Source organism: Pelobates fuscus, chromosome 9 (genome assembly GCF_036172605.1).
Source record: "Pelobates fuscus isolate aPelFus1 chromosome 9, aPelFus1.pri, whole genome shotgun sequence".
NCBI classification, from domain to species: domain Eukaryota; kingdom Metazoa; phylum Chordata; class Amphibia; order Anura; family Pelobatidae; genus Pelobates; species Pelobates fuscus.
In genome coordinates this window covers 149,961,506-149,979,718 of record NC_086325.1, presented here as the reverse complement: position 1 = coordinate 149,979,718, position 18,213 = coordinate 149,961,506, and the positions used below count along the sequence as shown (strand labels likewise).

The window sequence follows — 18,213 nt, the reverse complement described above, 5'->3', positions numbered from 1 at the left end:
TAAGAAGGAGCCCGGCAAGTACCGCCTTATACATCACCTGTCCTACCCCAAGGGGTCGTCTGTTAATGATGACATCGACAAGGCCCTTTGTTCGGAATTGTACACTTCGTTCAACCAGGCGGTGAGTCTGGTGCAGCGAGCGGGATGGGGGGCGTTATTGGCTAAGGCGAACGTTGAGGCGGCTTTTCGCCTTTTACCAATCCACCCGAAGTGCCATCACCTACTGGGTTGTCACTTTGAGGGGGAATACTACGTGGATTTATGTTTGCCCATGGGGTGCTCGATATCGTGCGCAAACTTCGAGAAGTTTAGCACATTTCTGGAATGGGTGGTGAAGCTGGAAGCGGGCACTAGGATGGTAGTCCATAACCTGGATGACTTCCTATGTGTCGGGCCTCCCGGATCGGAGGAATGCCGGAGGGGATTAAGGACTTTGGAATGGGTGGCGCACGGTATCGGAGTCCCCCTGGCGGGTGACAAAACGGTGGGACCTATGACGTGCTTGAGTTTCTTGGGCTTGGAGATCGACTTGATCAAAGGGGAGTGTAGGCTGCCGCAGGATAAGTTGGTGGCTCTGCTGCAGGCAGTGGCAGAGGTACGAGGAGCTAAGAAGGTCACGCTCTGGGCGCTTTAGTCACTACTAGGCCAGCTAAACTTCGCCTGTCGGGTGATCCCAGTCGGCAGGGTCTTTAACAGGTGGCGGGCCGTTCAGCGAGCCAGGGTGTTCCCGCACCACCTTATTCGGGTCTCGGCGGCTATGAAGGCCGATCTGGACGTCTGGGGGGAATTCTTACGGGATTTTAACGGGAAGGTGTTCTTTCGGGAGCCGGTAGCTTAGTCACAGGAGCTGGAGCTATTCACGGACGCTTTGGGCAGCGTTGGTTTCGGTGCTTACTTCACCGGGCAATGGTGTGCGGGGACCTGGCCAGAGGAGTGGAGGGTCAGCCCGCTGATCCGCAACTTGGCGCTCCTGGAGTTGTTCCCATTAGTCGTAGCGCTGTCACTATGGGGTCCGCAGTTGAGGGATAAGAAGGACGTATTCTTTTCGGACAATATGGCAGTAGTTGACGCAGTGAATGGGCTGTCAGCGTCCTCTATCCCGGTGGTGCGGCTTCTTCGCCGTTTTGTATTGTTCTGTATGCGTTTTAATGTTGTTTTTCGGGCCCGACACGTGCCTGGACTGTTGAATGTTATTGCCGATGCGTTATCTCGTTCACAGTGGGAGAGGTTTCGGCAAGCGGCACCTGGTGCGCGGGAGGAAGGGATGTCTTGCCTGGACGAGATGTGGTGGCTCGGGACATCATACTTGGCCGACTAATCAGGGACTCCCTGGCGCCCGCTACATGGACAGCTTACAGTAAGGTGTGGGGGGAATGGGACGAGCTAGTGCAACAGTCAGGGGGTCAGCTCTCACGGGAGGCCTGGTTGGACACGCTGTTGTGGCTCGTGTACAGGTCGGTTACCACAGGGGCTTCGGTCGCGGTGATAGGACGGAAGCTGGCACCGCTAGCTTTCTTGTTCAAATTTAATGGATGGGAGGATGCCACAAAACATTTTCTGGTGAGGCAGGCGCTGAAAGGTCTAAGGAGGGGAAAAGTAACAGTGGATTCCAGGAGGCCGGTGTCGTTCGAGTTGCTACAGCAGGTAGTCGGGGTCCTGCCCGGGGTGTGTTTTTCAGGATACGAAGTTAAGTTGTTCTCTGTGGTTTTTAGTTTTGCTTTTTCGGGGCATTTCGGGTCAGCGAGCTGGTCAGCAGCAACCGCCAAGGGGCTTCAGGCAGTGGATGTGGAGGTGTGGAGTGACAAGGTAGTGATCAACCTGAGGCGGTCCAAAACGGACACAATGGGGAAGGGGACCTTGGTTACGTTGAGGGAGCTCCTAGGCGGGGGCACGTGCCCTGCTAAGTGCGCCACGGCCTTCCAGGTCGTCCGGGCGACGGCCGGGGGTTCATATTTTCAGCACGAGGACGGCTCTTCACTATCGATGTTCCAGTTCCTCAGGGTTCTGCGGAAGGCATTGGAAAAGCTGGGAGTGGACCCAAGACAATTTGGGACTCATTCCTTTCGGATTGGCGCGGCTACGGAAGCAAGACTGGGTTTGGGTGATGATCGGGTAAAAAAGATCGGCAGGTGGGAATCCCTGAGGTTCAGGTCTTACGTTAGGCCAGACAAGTTGGTGTGAGGCCTATGGGTGGTTCAAGGGGGATTGTTACTTTAATGTTGTGTCGTGGTTGGAATTGTACGTTATGTTTTGCAGGTTGGACGGCATGGGTGGTCAGCCACTCATATATATACTGGGCACATCGGAGAGCTGCAGTTCGACATCGGGGTCTACAGCTGGGCTTTCCGAGTTCCATGGTGCAGCTCCGGTGGTTTGGATACCGGGGTTGGGGTTGGAATGCTATCTGTGCGGAAATGTTTTGTAAAATTCTGTTGGGTCAGGTTCCGGACATGGTGTTGCTTCATGCAGGAGGCATTTGCCCATAACAGTTGCCTCAGAAGGTAATGATCGAGAGTAGGAAGAGGGATGTGGTCAAGTTAATGGAGTTACTGCCAGGGGTTATGGTAGTGTGGTCGGAAATGGTTCCGAGGTTTTATTGGCGGCACACGCGGAACCCCTCCGCGGTGGCGAAAATTAAGGGCAAGCTTAACAAAGTCATGGCTGCATATGTGAAGTGTTTGGGGGGGGGGTTGTAATTAGGCACAGGGAGTTGGAAGACATGCTTCCAGGCTATTATAGGCGAGACGGGGTCCACCTCTCTGAAGTGGGCTTAGATTTTCTGTTGCTAGGTTTCCAGGAGGGCCTCCAGAGGGCAATCTTTTCCCTGGAGGAGTCAAGCTCTGAGCTGTGGCGGGGGATGGAGAGTAAAGTTGGGGGGAGAAAAGAGTGAGATGGGGGAAAAGTTTGGAGTTCAGGGCTAATAGGTAGGCCTTTGGACTGGTTTGGTAGGTTCGAGCTCGTAGGTAGATCCGAACCAGGGTGTGTAGGGGTGTCTTGGTATGCCCCTACACTGGTGGTGCCCTTTGGTGGCAATGGATGGTGCCCTTCGGTGGCAATGGTCATGTTTCAATGTTAAGTTAATATGTTACAATGTTTTGGTATTATGTTACGTGGGGGTGGGTCATTGTCAAGGGGTTAAATTGTAAACTACTGTGGTAATTGTGCAGGCCAACGTGGGCCTGATGTTGACAATGACCTTTATAATTTATGTTAATAATAAATAAAAGCTGTGATATACTTTTGCCAAAACCCTGGTGTCAGTGTCTTTTATTGTAATGGGTATTGGTGGGGGGTTTTGTGCATATGCCGACAAGGCGACTGTGCACATGTCATATAGCCCATGGAGCAGCGTAGCTAAGGGGAGTGGGCCTTGACATTGCCAAGAGGCAGGCCATCTAGGGGTCAGTGGTTTGGGATGGGCCTAAGGATTTGGAGTGGGGTGGAGTTATAAGGGGAGTATAAGTAGTGGCCATTTTAGATCTAAGGATCACTTTTAATCTAAAGTTACACTTACCTGTTGTTGTCCCACCCACCCTCCCTTTGGTTCCAGGTGTTTCCCGTTTGTTCACGGCAGCAGGGGATGGAGAGTAAAGTTGGGGGGAGAAAAGAGTGAGATGGGAGAAAAGTTTGGAGTTCAGGGCTAATAGGTAGGCCTTTGGACTGGTTTGGTAGGTTCGAGCTCGTAGGTAGCTCCGAACCAGGGTGTGTAGGGGTGTCTCGGTATGCCCCTACACTGGTGGTGCCCTTTGGTGGCAATGGTCATGTTTCAATGTTAAGTTAATATGTTACAATGTTTGGGTATTATGTTACGTGGGGGTGGGTCATTGTCAAGGGGTTAAATTGTAAACTACTGTGGTAATTGTGCAGGCCAACGTGGGCCTGATGTTGACAATGACCTTTATAATTTATGTTAATAATAAATAAAAGCTGTGATATACTTTTGCCAAAACCCTGGTGTCAGTGTCTTTTATTGTAATGGGTATTGGTGGGGGGTTTTGTGCATATGCCGACAAGGCGACTGTGCACATGTCATATAGCCCATGGAGCAGCGTAGCTAAGGGGAGTGGGCCTTGACATTGCCAAGAGGCAGGCCATCTAGGGGTCAGTGGTTTGGGATGGGCCTAAGGATTTGGAGTGGGGTGGAGTTATAAGGGGAGTATAAGTAGTGGCCATTTTAGATCTAAGGATCATTTTTAATCTAAAGTTACACTTACCTGTTGTTGTCCCACCCACCCTCCCTTTGGTTTCAGGTGTTTCCCGTTTGGTCACGGCAGCAGGGGATGGAGAGTAAAGTTGGGGGGAGAAAAGAGTGAGATGGGAGAAAAGTTTGGAGTTCAGGGCTAATAGGTAGGCCTTTGGACTGGTTTGGTAGGTTCGAGCTCGTAGGTAGCTCCGAAACAGGGTGTGTAGGGGTGTCTCGGTATGCCCCTACACTGGTGGTGCCCTTTGGTGGCAATGGTCATGTTTCAATGTTAAGTTAATATGTTACAATGTTTGGGTATTATGTTACGTGGGGGTGGGTCATTGTCAAGGGGTTAAATTGTAAACTACTGGGGGGCGGGGCCTGACTGTCATGGAGGGAAGACGTGCCTGACTGAAGCTCTCTACAAATTTCTAAGAAAACAATGCTAAAGGCACCCTCAAACTACAATAAACGACAGAAAATGACCCCACACGACTTACTGGCAATCAGCCCCCACGGTAAACCGGTAATGCGGACCGTGGGTGGACGACAGACGGCAGGCAGAACCTGCGAGGGCATGAGGCCTGGGGCGCACTGGATGGGAGCGGCGGCCGAGCTCCCAGCCTGGAGCAGCCCAGAGACTGACTGCTGCAAGTGGGTTCCCCGCAACCCCCCCTTCGGGACCTGTGAGGGAGATCACGGTCCACCCATGGGAGTCCTCCCATATAGGGCAGCAGGGAAAGGGAAATCGGGCGGAGAGCCAAGAGACCCGCCAAAGATGGCAGAGACCAGGCGGCCTGACGGCTGCCACGCAATATGGCAGGGCTCCTTGATCAGCCTGGAGCAAATCCTCACAGACCTCTGGTGCAAAATGGAGCTCACACTTCGGCAGATGACACCGAGGAGGCCTGCCTCAAGCTGCATACCCTGCCGCCCACCGCCTGACCCACAGCAAAGCCCAACAGCCCTGCAACAACCCAGAAAGGCGGGAAGGCGACGGAGAACCAAACCGCCATCTTACCGGCACAGAACAACAAACCTGAAAACGCCGCCGAAACCAAGCGCAACCTTCACCTTGCGAGCAGCCATACTCCGGCCCAAAGACCCACCTCGACAACTCCAATCACGTCCAGAGACCCGTCGCACTGAGTCATCACTGCATGGGAACACATGGTGGGCCGCTGCACTGCCCCAACGAGGCGTCGGATGATCTGAAGAGACGCACCGCACCCCTGGCACTCTGATCCGGAGACCTGACACGGCACACCGCAACCGGATACCGCGAAACACGTCCCTCCAACATGCCCAGAGACGGACTTCGTCCTAGGGGACCTCAGGGGATAATACAGTGCTGTAATGGCCTACTATATGGTATAATACTGGCAGTGGTAGAAATCAGATGCCTTATCAGTAAAAAATTCTAGATGTTGTGGTATGAATGCATAGACTATAACAGATCTTGTAAGAATAACCCCAGCTTCTGGAGCTTGAATGCACTTATCACTGCTAGGCTGTTTTATAATATGGTAGATATTGTCTTATACCAGCCTGTAACCTAACTGACAGACCTACCTTATTTTAACAGGTATACTAAATATAGCTTAACTGTACTAAATGCAAGAATGTCTTAGGATCACTAACATATACATTTATATTACTTTGATTAGGTTTGTTGCCTCTGCTGGTAGCTATGACTTGCTGTATTAATACTCAGTGTCAGGTCTATAGAAAAGCCCTAGTAACTCTTGGATACCTCCTTACTATGACAATGCTAGCCTTAACTTGTTACAACTTTCAAGCTATTTACTTCACTGCGATTTAAACATGTCCGTAAATATAAAAAATAGTGCATTGTACCACCATACCCTAATGCTTTCCTTGTTACACACTCTTTGTCATTGAAATAAGCATGCGGATTGCCTTTGGGGTACCACGTGCCTGTATGTTACCATCATATGCATTGCAAAAATAAAGAATTAAAAAAAAAAAAAAAAAATTGTAAACTACTGTGGTAATTGTGCAGGCCAAAGTGGGCCTGATGTTGACAATGACCTTTATAATTTATGTTAATAATAAATAAAAGCTGTGATACACTTTTGCCAAAACCCTGGTGTCAGTGTCTTTTATTGTAATGGGTATTGGTGGGGGTTTTTGTGCATATTCCGACAAGGCGACTGTGCACATGTCAAGAGAAACAAAGTGATTTAACTCCTAAATGGCAGTGATTTGAGCAGTAAAACCTGAGAGGCATGATCTATACTCTAAAACTGCTTCATTAAGCTAAAGTTGTTTAGGTGACTATAGTGTTAATTTAAGGCCAAAGTAGACGAACTGTAAGCATAGATGCAGAGCGTGGAGACGCTGAGCGTCAGTGCAGACCCAGGAAGCTCCGCTAGTGGCCGTCTGAGTGACTGCCACTGGAGGTGTCCCAAAGCAGCAATGTAAACACTACGTTTTCTCGGGAAAAGCGGTAGTTTTTTTCTGGTGACTATCATGCCCCTTTAAAGAATGTTTCCAATTTGGCTATTTGCAGGCCCGGACTGGCCATCGGGCACACTGGGCAAATGCCCGGTGGGCCGCGGTGGCCGTGGGCCGAGGCCGGCAGGGGAAGGTCCCAGGATATCCCCTGCCGGTCTTTGCAGGGCCGGCACTATCCTAGCGCCGGCCCCGCTGTATTCCATGGAGGGCCGGTGGGGAGATCAAAGATCTCCCTCACCGGCCCACATAGTGTCCAATGCGGCCGCCGGCGGGGAGAGAGAGGGAGGGAGCCAGCCTGCCTGTAGAGAGGACCCGGCGGAGCTCTATCTTGCAGCTCCGCCGGGTTCCTCTCGCGAGATCCGGCGCGTTGCCATGGCAATGACCGGATCTCGCGAGAGTGAACTCTAGCCCGTAGGCTAGAGTTCACTCACCGCTGGACCACCAGGGAAGCGGCACCATGCCGGTCCCCCCTCCCAGATACCACAATGCCGGTTCCCCCCACCAGCGTGCCGGTCCCCCCCTCCCAGGCTAAAAGGTAAGAAGGGAGGGGGGGACATAATGCTTACTTATTTATTTTTATTTACCCCCCCACACACACAATCCCTATTCTAACATGTATACAGAGCACTCTCACACCCATCACACTCAGCACTCACACACATCATCCACAGCACTCTCACACTCAGCACTCACACACACATCACACTCAGCACTCACACACACATCACACTCAGCACTCACACACACATCACACTCAGCACTCACACATCTGCACTCTCACACACATCACACTCAGCACTCACACACATCATCCACAGCACTCTCACACTCAGCACTCTCACACACAGCACTCTCACACACATCATCCACAGCACTCTCACATCTGCACTCTCACACACATTGCACTCAGCACTCTCACACACATTACACTCAGCACTCACACACATTACACTCAGCACTCACACACATCACACTCAGCACATCACCCTCAGCACTCACACATCACTCTCTCACACATCATCCACAGCACCCACACACACAGCACCCACACACACATCACACAGCACCCTCACACAAATCAATCACACACAGCACCCTCACACACATCACACTGCACCCCTCACATACACACAGAACCCCCCCCCCCCGACACACTGCACCACACACATACACAATACTTCCAAACATATTTATATATGTATATATATACACACACACACACACACACTAGATTCCTTGTAAGCAAACACATACTACACTCCTAACACACACTCTCTACAAACACTACATCACCTATACACACACACACACTATAGCCTGCATGCACACTCTTGCTACATCCCCTATACACATTCTCTACAGCCCCTAGCCACATATGCATCACATTACACCACAAACACAACATGCCTAAAACCGACCTTATAACACAATACCACACCACAATCAGCTCACTCTACACACACGCAATACCACAAGCAGGCTCCAAACACATGCACAATACTCTTTCCTGGCATTTTTGTCTCCTGGTATCCATTTATAGAGACACCAGAGACAAGTTGCAAGGAAACACAGTGCAAGCATGTTATTAAATTTGCTTGCAATGTGCAGAACAAATACAGGGCTTTTTTCTCATGCTAGAGCTCTTCAGCAGAGCTCTGCGTATGGTCTGCCCTGGAAGAGCATTGAACCAACATGCTCACTTTGAGAGGGGGCGTGCTTGTCTTAGTGGGCCGCTGTGGTAAAAAAATGCCCGGGCCGAATTTTTTTCCCAGTCCGGCCCTGGCTATTTGTACATTCAATTTTTACATTGAATTTGAAATTAACTAGCGTGAATAGCCCTGTAACTCTTGGAAGCTTGCTTGGCAAACCCATGTGCTACAAGAAATAACAGGGTAAACATATACAAATTTTTAAAAGCCTGTTGCTGTTTTGTTTTTACCATTGGTGTACTGTCTATTTGGGGTAATCAGTAAAAGTGGAAAATAAGTCCAAACCTGGTACAAGTGGTAGGTATGATAAAACCCCCCCACAAATAACTAGAATCCCCAACCACGTCTCCTGGGAATCTTCTCCACTGACATCACATTACATGGGTTCTGCTTACATGTATACACATTGTGTATGTGGAATATACTGCGTGCTGACGATTTTAATGAAATGACAAGCAACAATTGTAGTATCAATTGGCTTGACTGATGATGACCTAGTTTGTACAGGACAGATTGTGTAATAAGTCCACTTATTGAGAACATTGAATTCTCTCCTTTAAGTCAAACCGTGTACAAAATTATTGTGCAACAAAAACATCCTTGTTTAGTGATTTGCTAAATCCAGGAAACACCATTAATTCCTTATTCATCTGTTTTGAAATGATTATAGCCAAGGAGAGAACGCGTCTGTTGAAGTATGAAGTGGCCAGACTTAAACTTTGCTAAAAGTAGATTTTCTAAGCCTTCTTTAATATTATTTCTAGAAGAAACATGGACATTGCTTGTAGACGGTTAAAGCAATATAAAATACTATTACATTTTGTTTATATAACACATTACTGTGCTCACTTACCCTTTAAGAAACGCCAAAGTCAGCCCCACTTGGTTAGTTTTGCCTCTGTATTAAAGGAATACTCCAAGCACAATAACCAAGGCAGCTGTCGTAGTGGTTGTTGTGAAAGGAGTGCCCTGGCATTCCCCTACTGTAAGAAGTGTTTCAGAGAGATTTGACTTGTAACCTGGGATGTGCCGGGTGCTGCTCTCTGCCTCCACTGCTAACGACAGAGATCCGGGATCACCCTGTCTGAGCTAAGCCCTGCAGTGCAGAACTTAGCTCATTGGCTGAGAGCCATCAGCTGGGATCGCTATATTCACTCCAAGGGAACCTGAACACAGAGATCTGTGCATGGCCCCGCTCCCTCAGACTAAACAAAGTGATCTGTGCATGGCCCCGCCCCCTCAGAATTAACAGTGATCTGTGCATGGCCCTGCCCACTCAGAATTACCAGTGATCTGCGCATGACCCCGTCCACTCAGAATTAACACAGTGATCTGTGCATGGCCCCGTCCCCTCAGACTGAACACCGAGATATGTGCTTATCCCCGCCGCCTCAGACTGAACAAAGTGATCTGTGCATGGCCCCGCCCACTCAGAATTAACACAGTGATCTGTGCATGGCCCCGCCCACTTAGAATAAGCACAGTGATCTGTGCATGGCCATAGGCGTGCGCAGCCTATTGCATAAGGGTGTGCACCCTAAAGCACAAACACACATGCCACGTGTATATATATATATATATATATATATATACACACACACACACACACACACACTGCTTGTGTGGGCGATGTGTGTGTGAGGGTGCTGTGTGTGTGTGAGGGTGCTGTTAGTGTGTGTGTGTGTGTGTGTGTTTGTGAGGCTGGTGCTGTGTGTGTGTGTGTGAGGGTGCTGTTAGTGTGTGAGGGTGCTGTGTGTGTGTGTGTGGGTGCTGTGTGTGTGAGGGAGCTGCTTGTGTGAGGGAGTTGTGTGTGAGGGTGCTGTGTATCTGTGTGAGGATGCTGTTAGTGTGTGTGTGTGCGTTGTGTGTATGTATGTGTAAGGGTGCTGTGTGTAAGAGTGCTGTTTGTGTGTGTGTGTGAGGGTGCTGTTAGTGTGTGTGTGCTGTGTGTGTAAGGGTGCTGTGTGTGTGTGAGAGTGCTGTTAGTGTGTGTGTATGTGTAAGGGTGCTGTTTGTGAGGATGCTGTGTGTGAGGGTGCTGTGTGTGTAAGGGTGCTGTATGTGTGTGGGTGCTGTTAGTGTGAGGGTGCTGTTAGTGTGTGTGTGTTATGTGTGTATGTCTAAGGGTGCTGTGTGTGTGTGGGTGCTGTTTGTGTGTATTTGTTTGGAGGGACTGTGGGGTTGGGGGGGACCGTTTAGGAAATAACCCCCCTCTCTTCTTACCTTTTGCCTGGGAGGGGGGCCGTGCTGCTGCCATCCCTGGTGGTCCAGTGGTGAGTGAACTCTAGCCTGCTGCTGGCTAGAGCTCCCTGGGTCCTCTCCTGCCTCCCTCCCTGTCTGTGGGCTGGTGAGGGAGATCTTTGATCTCCCCACCGGCCCATGGAGGCATATAGCGCGGGCCGCAGGTATTAGGGTGTGCCCAGGACACCCCGTGCGCACGCTGATGTGCATTGACCCCGCCCACTCAGACTGTGAAAACAAAGTGTCTGTCAGTGAGTGTGTCTGTCATTGTAAGTGTGTTTGTATGTCTGTGAGTGAGTGTCTGTCAGAGTGTGTCAAATCAGTGAGGATGGGTATGTCTGTGAGTTTGTGTCACTGTGTGTCTATCATTTTATGTGTATCTGAGAGTGTGTGCATGTCAGTGAGTGGCTATTTCAGTGTGTGTCTGTCAGTGAAAGTGTGTGTTGGTTAAACATTGTGTGTGCCAATGACTGTATGTGTGTGCCAATGACTGTGTATCTGTCAGTGAGTGTATGTCAGTGCATGTATCAATGAGGGCCTGTGTCTGTCAGTCAAAAAAGTGGCCTTAACACAAATTGGGGAGGCAAATTTAGATTTGGGGGGTGTCCGGATTTAGTCGTGCCCAGGGCAGCAAAAATCCAAAATACACCACTGCCCACTGTGTTACACAAACAGTGGCATACTGCTACCCACACTGTACACACAAACAATGCACATGATGCTACCCACACTATTACAAGCACACACTGCTACACGCACACTCTACACAAACACACACTGACACACACATACATACTGTCATAAAAATGCACTCAGACACATACACACTGCTCCACAGGCGCGCACACTATACACACATTCACATGCATTCACACTAGCGATCACTCTATGTGACTGTATAAATAACTGTTTTCATTATATTTAAAAGATCAAGCATGTTTCATATTAGTTTGAAAGGGGGGATTGGGCCGCCAGTCTTCAACCTGCCTCTCACTGAAGAGAGGGATACAGGCAATGTACACAGTGAGAGGCAGGTTGAAGACAAGCGGAGGTGGATACAGGTTATCAGAAGTAATAACACCTTGGAGGTAGAACACCATCTTAGAGTGGCTCTGTCATCGTCTGAGGTCTTTGCATATTTAACCCCTTAAGGACACATGACATGTGTGACATGTCATGATTCCCTTTTATTCCAGAAGTTTGGTCCTTAAGGGGTTAAAAGACCTCCAATGGTGACATTGTCTCTGGGGTTCCAGTGGTCATTGGGGGCAAGGGAAGGTAGGTTATAATCACCTGAACCTGTCCCTCACGGGCACCGCCATCCTCCCGTTTCCTTTAGTTCCTGTAGCTTCAGTATCTGGGTTGTCTCCTCTCTTCATCCCTGCTATCTCTCTCCACCTCTCTCCACTTGTGCTTCTTATTCTAACACAAGAGGCACGTTACAATGTATACAATAATAATGATGTATTATAGTTTGTCTTATTATTTGACAATCATAATGATTAGGGTCTAATAGTGAACACATTATTCTTTAGATAATTATCACTTTGTTTTTTGGAGGGTTATGACACAGGCTGCCAGTTAGCCTAAAGCCAACTCAAATTAACAAGATGATTAAGTGGTCCCTTAGGCCCCAATCAAGATAATGAAATACCAGGGGGTCATATAAATACACCATTGTCAGTTCGCCAGTTTACCACTGCCACATCCCTCACGGTTACTCCTGTAAAATTGTGATTGCTCTCCTGGTTGTCCATGGGAACTGCATTGCTCCCTGGTCTCCTTGGCAATTTATGCGTTAACATCAATAATAATGCAGGGATCTTAGCTGATACCTGAAGGAGCAAGGACAGTATTTAGAAAGATTATGAAAGGGGGGAGGGGGGGGTTGAAGGACGGTAAGCCATGTGTTAAGAGGGGTGGGGAAAATACACAGCAGATTTTTTTATTTTTTTTTAAATACATCTGACGTGAAAAACCAACTGCAGAAAAAAAAGAGAGAGAGAGTCAAATTTCACATACACGGTGAAAAAAAAAATCAGGAGAAGAAAAAAAAAAACACACACACACTGAAAATCCAGAAAGCTTGTGCGTGTTTGAAAGCCAAAATAATCTTCACCAGCAGAATGAGAACAAAGAGGACTGAGTCTGTGTGAGGTGTACCGTGCTTGTCTCTGCGCTGAACACTACGCATGACTGCACACCCAAGGGTGCCATTTGGATCGCAACACGCGGGTACACCTTCCACGTAATGCCCCATCCTTGGCATCCAATACTGCAAGACGCCTGAGGGTTTTAAATGAGGACAGGCTCTGCCACGGTGGATTGTGGGTGATACCTCCACGCTGCAATAAAAAGGACTCTCTGTTCACAGAAGCTGACCTTCTTCAGGTCAAAAGATACAGTCAATGTAAGGAGAGGGGAGTGATGGATTAGCAATCAGTGCCTCATCAGTGCTCCTGAAAGAAAAGGGAGATGGTTCGGGAGGATGGTCAGAAATTGGGCATTCGTGCCCCAGGGTGGGCTGTGATCTGTCTGAATGCTTAGACCTGTTACACATGCTCCTATGGATTTACCAGATGCTCTGATTACAGAAGCAGTAGGCTGTGTGCATTATATGCTGCAGCAGAGGCGGCCGGTGTATTGCATGCCTGTTTCGTCGTCTGTGTGGTTGTTCGTGCTACCTTCTCGTCACTAATGATGACCTGGAATAAAAGAACCCTTGAAGACATCTCTAAATAATCACAAGAAAAAAATCGCAGCATTAACAATCTAACATTCAGAAGTGTGATTTACAGCTTAAACTAAATGAGAACAAAATAAAGAACAAACTAACGATATTGTCTTGTTCCATCAGCAACAGTGTCGGTAGGGTTTACCAATGCCTGGACCCTCTTTATATCTCTGCAGCCAGACCCCTCTCCTGGCTTGTCTTATGATCAGAGGGCAGAAGTTGCAGTGTGAATTAAAGGGGCACAAGCCTACCTCCTCCACCGTACAAACATGCAGGTAAACAGGCCCCGGAGTACGGCATTTACATACCCACCATCTAATCCTCAGGAGCAGTCTGCATCATATGCAAAGCAGTTCCAGAACAGGCGATTTTCTTATCATATCACAGGAATTACACCTGTCCTGGGCCCCCAACACCTGCACAATGAAGGTGAGTCGATATGATTTCCTGCTGATCACTGCTGCACGCATGCAGTCCTGCTTAGTATTGGCAATATGTTTTCTTTTTTTTCTGAAATATATATATATATTTATATATTATCTATTACCCCATTCAAGATCACATTGTTTTCTTTTCAGATTGAGAAATTTGAACACAGGGAATAGACCGTTAAGCTGCAGTCTGTGTGTGTGCGCTGTTAAAATAAATCCATTCTAACACAAATGGCCAACAAATCCATTTATTATAAGATATTAAGTAATGCACTCGGGCATTTGACACCCATTGTTATTGCACTGCTTTTCCACTAGAGGTGTATGTCTTACTCTAATAAATATTTGTTTCTAATTTAGCATCTACCTGTCCCATATATATGTATGTATCTGTCTATCTATCTATCTATCTATCTATCTATGTTATCTTCTAACCAGGGCACCAAGAGCCCCAATATATTATTCCAGTGGGCAGTGCTAGCCTGTTGTGTGTACAAAATATTATGTGTATATGGACATTGTATATAGTTTATTGATACCAGTAGCTGAAAAACTGTTTTTGTTTACTGCAACTCCCATGACAATCAGCCAGCTTATTGGATACTAGCCCACTGCCCAACAGTAGCCTCGTTACCGCACAATCCAGCTCATAGGTGGTTTATTATATAGAAGTAGGTCAGCACGAAGCAACAGCTATTGCATTAACACATTGTTTTCCAAAACACGTATTGCATACATAATGTATTCCAATTCAACCATACTGAATGTAATATTTTCCCGAACACTGTAAGTATTAGACTTGAATGAGCGAAAATTATGTCTGTACATCTTGTTTGGAAGTCTGGGTGACACGTCTTTACAATGTTTTAGGCACCTGATCGTTATGTTTATTTTTCAATAATGTACGTGATAGGCTAGCTTGCAATGCAGGTTAGAACACTGAAATTTCTAAAACCTATAGGTGAATTTTATATAATAACACATCATTAGATTAAAAGGGACACACTAGAGTGGACGTGATCACCATTTCTAATGCATCATGCAGACAATAAATAGTTAAATCTAAAGTCATAGCTAAAACAATCCTTTTGAAGTTAACACATCTGCTGCAAATTCATAGGCTTTGCAGCTTCTACAGTAAATTTTGCACAGACAAAGAAACGTCTCAGCCAATAAGGATTCTCTTACTATTTTTTCAAACGAAACTGAACATATTTTCTAAATCCCTGCCCAGCAAAGGTATATGGGACATGTAGTTTAGCACTTGGCAGAAATTATATTCATCTGATAAGGTGAATGGAACTGCTGTCTAAGCTTCTATCAGCGGCACTGCAGCTTCTATCAGCATGCAAATAGTTCCTTTAACCCCTTAAGGACACACGACATGTGTGACATGTCATGATTCCCTTTTATTCCAGAAATGTGGTCCTTAAGGGGTTAAATAGTTTTGAAAGGAGATCTCAGATGCAGTTGTGTGTTGGTATTACTGTGCATGCACACAACAGTGGATTTGCGGCGGTTGGGTCTTCCTGTTGCGATGTTTGCCATTGATTGGGCAGGCTTGTAGCTATTCTGATTTTTGCTGGGAAGTGGGATTTGTTATGGTGCATGGAGTGTCCCTTTAATGTGTGCTGCTTCTTCTATTCATCAACTTCAAATTATGGACCTCAATCAGTTGGACATTAAATTTATGGGGTCTGCAACCCCATTACAGCCAAAGGGTGAAGGGTTAAAACCATTTGTGGAGACAATCCAAAACCTGCAATTCTGATCATTTAACCCCTTAAGGACACATGACATGTGTGACATGTCATGATTCCCTTTTATTCCAGAAGTTTGGTCCTTAAGGGGTTAAGGAACACAAGGCCGAGGGTTGAGATTGTTTTAAAGTATGAGAGCTATTGGTTCCAGAACCAAAATACGGAAATCGGGCAATCCAGCTGCTGTTTAACACCGTTTCCATGATGCACAACTAAGACTTGGGTTTTAAGTCTAACGTAGCGTACATAACAGATGTTCCGTATGTGTTTTCAATACCAGATGCTTAGGATTTCAAGAGTCAACGAGCATTTGTATTATACGGTGATGCAACGTCGTAGCTGTCTTAATTAATAACTGACATTTTTAAATGTAAGTTGCTAATTAAAATACAGCTAATTGAATTTTTTTTCAGTTATGTATTTTCCATTGCCTCGTGTGGCACTCGTGGAAACCTGGTTTTGCCTTTCGGACTTTGCCACATATATTATGGCAGCTGACTCTCGGAGGAAGGATTTAGGCATTTGACTTTTCCCACATTAGTTAAGATTTCTCTATATTCCCAATGGAAATGTTTTCCCCGCATTTCCTTTCTTACAGCATTCCTTTTGTTGTCCTTAGTGATTTCATTAATGTTTATGGTTCCCATCCCGTTACTGATGAGTCCAAACATCTCTTATGCTTCCCTTTGGCTTTACACAATGCATGAAACTCTTGACACAAAGCTGGTACCGACATCTCATATTTTTTCTTCTCCAAATTACCTTTCAAAGCCTATCTTGTCCTAGCAGAAAGCTATACTTTCTTAAGCTCAAGTCTTCCTTTGATGTCCTTGATATAGGTTGGGATCCAACATTCACAAGGGCTTGATCCACCTGAGAGAACTGTTCGGCGAATGGATAATTCTAAAATATTGTCAGATTAAATGGCCACCACAATCCTCTGACCTATCTCAAGAAGTACATGGTGGCCAAACCGCGCACACTTTAGCAGCTCAAGGAGAATATCCGTGCAGAAAATCGAGTGCTAGAGCCTCAAACATCAACTAATGTTATGAACAATGCAACATTGCGAGACGCCCAACATTGCGAGACGGCAAATGGAGCACATTTAAAAGATGTCTTCTTTCGTACCTAGTCAGACAAATCTCCATACGTTAAGCATTCATTGTATGTAATATAATTGAAACTGGTTCATTAATAAAAAAGTTATTGACTACTCAAACCCTATTCTGAATTTTGACCCACCACATATAAAAAGCTAAGGACTATAGATACCTAATAAGTTTCTTGCGCACAATATTCTTTACCTCTGCAGAAATTGCCAACTTCTTCTCTTGTCCATCTCTTTACAACTCAACCCACATTATTAGCAACTTTCAAAATACATCATGCCCAGTACTTTATTTCTTCTTCCATCCTACGTTTATTTTCTTTACTGAGTTACTGAGAAGGAGGATTTGCACCTAAGGTCCTTCTGTCCACCATCTCTTCTCTAAATCATCTCCTTTCACAGTTACATAGTTACATAGTTAGATAGCTGAAAAGAGACTTGCGTCCATCAAGTTCAGCCTTCCTCACACCTGTTTTTTGCTGTTGATCCAAAAGAGAAAAAAAAAAAAAACCCAGTTTGAAGCACAATTTTGCAACAAGCTAGGACAAAAAATTCCTTATTGACCCCAGAATGGCAGTCAGATTTATCCTTGAATCAAGCAGTTATTACCCTACATTGAAAGATTATATCCTTGAATATTCTGTCTTTGCAAGTATGCATCTAGTAGCTGTTTGAACATCTGTATGGACTCTGATAAAACCACTTCTTCAGGCAGAGAATTCCACATCCTGATTGTTCTTACAGTAAAAAAACCTTTCCTTTGCCTTAGACGAAATCTTCTTTCTTCCAGTCTAAACGCATGGCCTCGTGTCCTATGTAAAGTCCGGTTTGTGAATAGATTTCCACACAATGGTTTGTATTGGCCCCGAATATATTTGTATAATGTTATCATATCCCCTCTCAGGCGACGTTTTTCTAAACTAAATAGGTTTAAATTTGTTAACCTGTTGACTTGATATCTCTTCCCCACACTTCTTCCATTCCTAATAAAAATGTTATATTTATCTCCTTGTTTTCCCCCCCACTGCCTTCAGACATTGAACCATTACTCCCACATAAATAAAAAAAAATATAAAAAATCTCTTTCTAGACCAAACATCCTATCGCCCTTCTCCACTTTACCCACAGGCTTTTGGAACAGCTTGTATAAATCTAGCTACATTCTTTGTCTCATCCTTTGTGAGTTTGGTTTCCAAGATTCTGCTTCTATTTTGACCTCTCCTTCTGTTAGTCCTTTACTGTCTCATTTTGTGGCCTCTTTCTCCCGGCTATCTTTTTCATTTTTGTTACCTAAATGTCCTTTTCCGAAGAACCTTTTGTTTTTATTATACAGTGGCCTGGATTACAATATAATAATGTCCTTTAGATTCCAATACTAGGTATAAGGTATATGCAGATGACTCTGATCTCCCTCTCGTCTCCCGATGTCTAGATCATTCCAACATCATAATCTCTTACTGGGTAAATGCTCAATTCCAAAATGCTGTTTCTCCAAAACAGAAGTTCTTCTTTCATCTCCATCAAGCACAAATTGTCCTTTGTCAGAGTCCCCTCAGATCAGTAGAG

General features: G+C 46.2%; 1 protein-coding gene across 1 annotated transcript in view; it reads left to right on the top strand.

Moving 5' to 3' along the window:
* Nucleotides 1-12,609: 12,609 nt before the first annotated feature.
* FGD1 (FYVE, RhoGEF and PH domain containing 1) overlaps nucleotides 12,610-18,213 on the top strand; it is a 133,325-nt gene continuing 127,721 nt past the window's right edge. The window contains exon 1 of the mRNA XM_063432732.1: nucleotides 12,610-13,774. Coding sequence (XP_063288802.1) covers nucleotides 13,615-13,774 — 160 coding nt within the window. The 5' untranslated portion in view covers nucleotides 12,610-13,614. The remainder of the gene's footprint in view (nucleotides 13,775-18,213) is intronic.